General features: G+C 42.7%; 1 protein-coding gene across 1 annotated transcript; it reads left to right on the top strand.

Annotated features, from left to right (window-relative positions):
* The first annotated feature begins 736 nt into the window (after positions 1 to 736).
* On the top strand, positions 737 to 3,016 carry LOC103480865 (tripartite motif-containing protein 16-like). Its single transcript, XM_008436066.3, has one exon. It carries the CDS (start codon positions 1,018 to 1,020, stop codon positions 2,668 to 2,670), a length of 1,653 nt encoding a protein of 550 aa, XP_008434288.2. The 5' UTR covers positions 737 to 1,017; the 3' UTR covers positions 2,671 to 3,016.
* The last annotated feature ends 669 nt before the right edge of the window (positions 3,017 to 3,685 follow it).

The following is a 3,685-nucleotide window of genomic DNA, read 5'->3' as shown; positions in this document are numbered from 1 at the left end:
TTTGTGTGGACCAGTGAATGTAAACAGGTTTTCAATGCAGCTAAATCTCTTGTCTGCAGAGCTGCTCCTGATGTCACTCGGCCTTCCAGAGTGGATGCCTGTGATAAAGGTGCTGGTGCAGTGCTATTCCAAGATGGCGAGGATGGAGTGTGACATCCTGAGAGTTACTGTTCTGCCAAGTTTAAAACTCACCAGATGAACTATTCCACCATTGAAAAAGAAACTCTCATACCTGGCAAGTTTTGGACTTTTGAATATGGGAAAAGTCGCTACAGTTAGAGCATAATATGGGACATTTATGGGAAGATACTAGTACAGGAACACGGCAGGAAAGGGGGGCAAAAACCTGCAGCCAACAGTCAAAACTGGAGACCTGACAGGTATGAAGTCTTGTGATGCTCTTTGCCCTGCAGCATTTTGAGGTGCATGTTGGCTCCTCATCAACTACAGTGACTGTGCTTACTGACCACAACCCTATTGTCTACTTCTCTCAGGTGTGTAACCAAAACCACAGGCTGATGACAAAAACCACAACTGCAGGTGAGCACAAATTTTTGATTTAGCAGACATGTGCGGTTATTGGCTAAACCTTGTATCCATAAGTCTAAAATCTTCAAAAACCTTACTTTTATGTCTGTGAATGAAATCAATCAGTGTATCAGCAGGAGTTTGAATTCCCAAAACAACCTAATAGCTAAAAAGTTCAGCCTCCCCTTTGTGTTCATTGTCTGCTTTCAGTTTCAACCACCTGTAACTCTACACCAAAACCTGGGAAAACAAGCAGGCTTAGTCACGCCAGGACAATGGCCTCAAACCTTTTCCTGCATAACTCCTCCTACACTGGATCCTGTCAACACATCGCTGTTCCCTCCTCTTCAGATCTAGAGGTTTATTGCTGAGTGCAACAGCTGCAAAGCCTCATTCGCTGCAGAAACGAAAGGTGTGGAGATCAGAGATCAGAGCTGTTGCTGCACTGCAGAAGACAAACGAACACAGTTGTCGATACTGAGAGCTGAAATGGCGGAGAGCGATCAACCGGACCGAGATAAGTTGTTTTGTTCCATCTGTTCAGATTTACTGAAGGATCCGGTGACCATTCCCTGTGGACACAGTTACTGTAGGAACTGTATTAAAGACCGCTGGGATGGAGAAGATCAGTGTGGAACACACATCTGTCCCCAGTGCAGAGAGACGTTTGAACAGAGACCTGGGTTAAGGAGAAACACCATGATAGAAGAGTTGATTAAATATCTGAAGAAGATGGGAGTTGCTCTCGCTGACCACTGCTATGCTGGACCTGAAGATGTGGCCTGTGATGTCTGCACCGGAAGAAAGATGAAAGCTGTCAAGTCCTGTTTAACCTGTTTAGCTTCTTATTGTAAGAATCATCTCCAGCCTCACTATGATGCTGCACCATTAAAGAAACACAAGCTGGTGAATCCCTCCAAGAACCTCCAGGAGAGCAAATGCTCTCGTCATGATAGGGAGTTGGAGATTTTCTGTCGTCTTGATCAGCAGTGTATCTGTTATCTCTGCACTATGGAAGAACATAAAGACCACGAAACGGTAACAGCTGCAGCAGAAAGAGCTGAGAAGCAGAAGGAGCTCCAGGAGAGTCAACAACAAATCCAGCAGAGAATCCAGGACAGAGACAAAGATGTGAAGCTGCTTCAACAGGAGGTGGAGGCCATCAATGTCTCTGCTGATAAAGCAGTGGAGGACAGTGAGGAGATCTTCACTGAGCTGATCCGTCTCCTCCAGGAAAGAAGCTCTGAGGTGAAGCAGCAGATCAGATCCCAGCAGGAAACTGAAGTGAGTCGAGTCAAAGATGTTCAGGAGAAGCTGGAGCAGGAGATCAGTGAGCTGAAGAGGAAAGACGCTGAGCTGGAGCAGCTCTCACACACAGAGGATCACACCCAGTTTCTCCTCAACTACCCCTCACTGTCAGCACTCAGTGAGTCGACATACTCATCCAGCATCAACATCCGTCCTCTGAGACACTTTGAAGACGTGACAGCAGCTGTGTCAGAGCTCAGAGACAAACTACAGGACGTCCTGAGAGAATCATGGACAAACATCAAACAGGTAATACCTGAAGTTGATGTTCTACTGTCAGAACCAGAACCAAAGACCAGAAATGGATTCTTAAAATACTCTCAAGAAATCACTCTGGATCCTAACACAGCTCACAATAAGCTGTTATTATCTGTGGGAAACAGAAAAGTAACATCAACTGACCAGCAACAGTCTTATGCTGATCATCCGGACAGATTCAGTGTTTATAATCAAGTCCTGAGCAAAGAGAGTCTGACTGAACGTTGTTACTGGGAGGTGGCAATGAAAGGAGGAGCTGGAGTTGGAGTAGCAGTTTCATACCAGAACATCAACAAGGCAGAACCATTTGGATTCAATGACAAATCTTGGTCATTAAATTGTACTGCAGACGGTTACATATTTCATCACAACAAAGTTAAAACTCCAGTACCAGGTCCAGTTTCCTCCAGAGTCGGAGTGTACCTGGACCACAGAGCAGGTATTCTGTCTTTCTACAGCGTCTCTGAAACCATGACTCTGATCCACAGAGTCCAGACCAGATTCACTCAGCCGCTACATGCTGGGATTAGACCGCTCTTTAGTAAGGACTCTGTGGAGTTTGTTAAACTGAGATAGTCAGCAGTGATCTGAGGTCCAGTTGGTTCAAATGTGTATTTTTGTTTCAGTTGTTTTAGTCTAAATCATTGTTTTCATTTCTTCACTGTCCAGATCAGCTGTGTTTATGGAGCTACTTTGCCGCCTTGTTTGTTTTGTAGATGTTGGAGTTTGTTTGGGTGCTGCCCCTTCCTGTTTCTGTTCAGCCACAGAACCTATCGCTGCTAAGGAGGATTTTTATTCACCTAATCTAATTTCATTTAGATTTATTGCTTTGTCAGACCAAAGGTTGTTGTTCAAATAACTGTACAGATGAGAAGATCAGATTATGAATCTATATGTGTCAATAAATTCAACTTGTGACTCAGATTGTATCTCGGTTTATTTTTTAGTTTTGTTTCATTACATTTTATTATCATATCAGTAATAAAAGTCATGTGTTAAATATTTAAAAACTTCCTCATATCAGAGTTTAACACAGAAACAATTGCACCTTATAACAAGGTGAGTAATTAGTCATTTTGCTGCTTTAGGTTTAGGACATTTGTTTTTAATTTCCAGAGTTTAAAGAGTTCAGAACCTCCTGTGGTCCTAGAAAGACACAAACACTGAGGGGCTTTTTTTCAGTCTGTGACGATTCAAATATTCTACTCTGAATTGGCATCAAGTTAAACGAACTGAAGTCTAAAGTGTTGGGTTGCCTGAACTGAATGTATTTGTTTTTACTTAAATGATTATGTTGAAAGTAAATGTGTAATACTCTTTAGGTTTAATTAACTAGCTTTAGTGGAACCAGTTGACATAACTTGGTTGAGTAAATTAAAAACTTAATTTCTCAGAGTGTGGATGTGGAATTAAAGCATCACAATATGACAGTCTGAACAGCACAGGTCGGGTTCTTTTCGAATGTGACCCATATCCGATACATATCAGATTCAAATGCGACCCAACGTTCAGGTCGTATTCATCCGAACTGAACGTCACTGATTCTCAACAAATCTCACTATTCTGCGTCTTGATACGCGGGAAGAAAAAC

Source organism: Poecilia reticulata, chromosome 18, assembly GCF_904066995.2.
Source record: "Poecilia reticulata chromosome 18, P_reticulata-male-v2, whole genome shotgun sequence".
NCBI lineage: Eukaryota > Metazoa > Chordata > Actinopteri > Cyprinodontiformes > Poeciliidae > Poecilia > Poecilia reticulata.
This window is presented reverse-complemented; position numbering and strand designations above follow the sequence as displayed.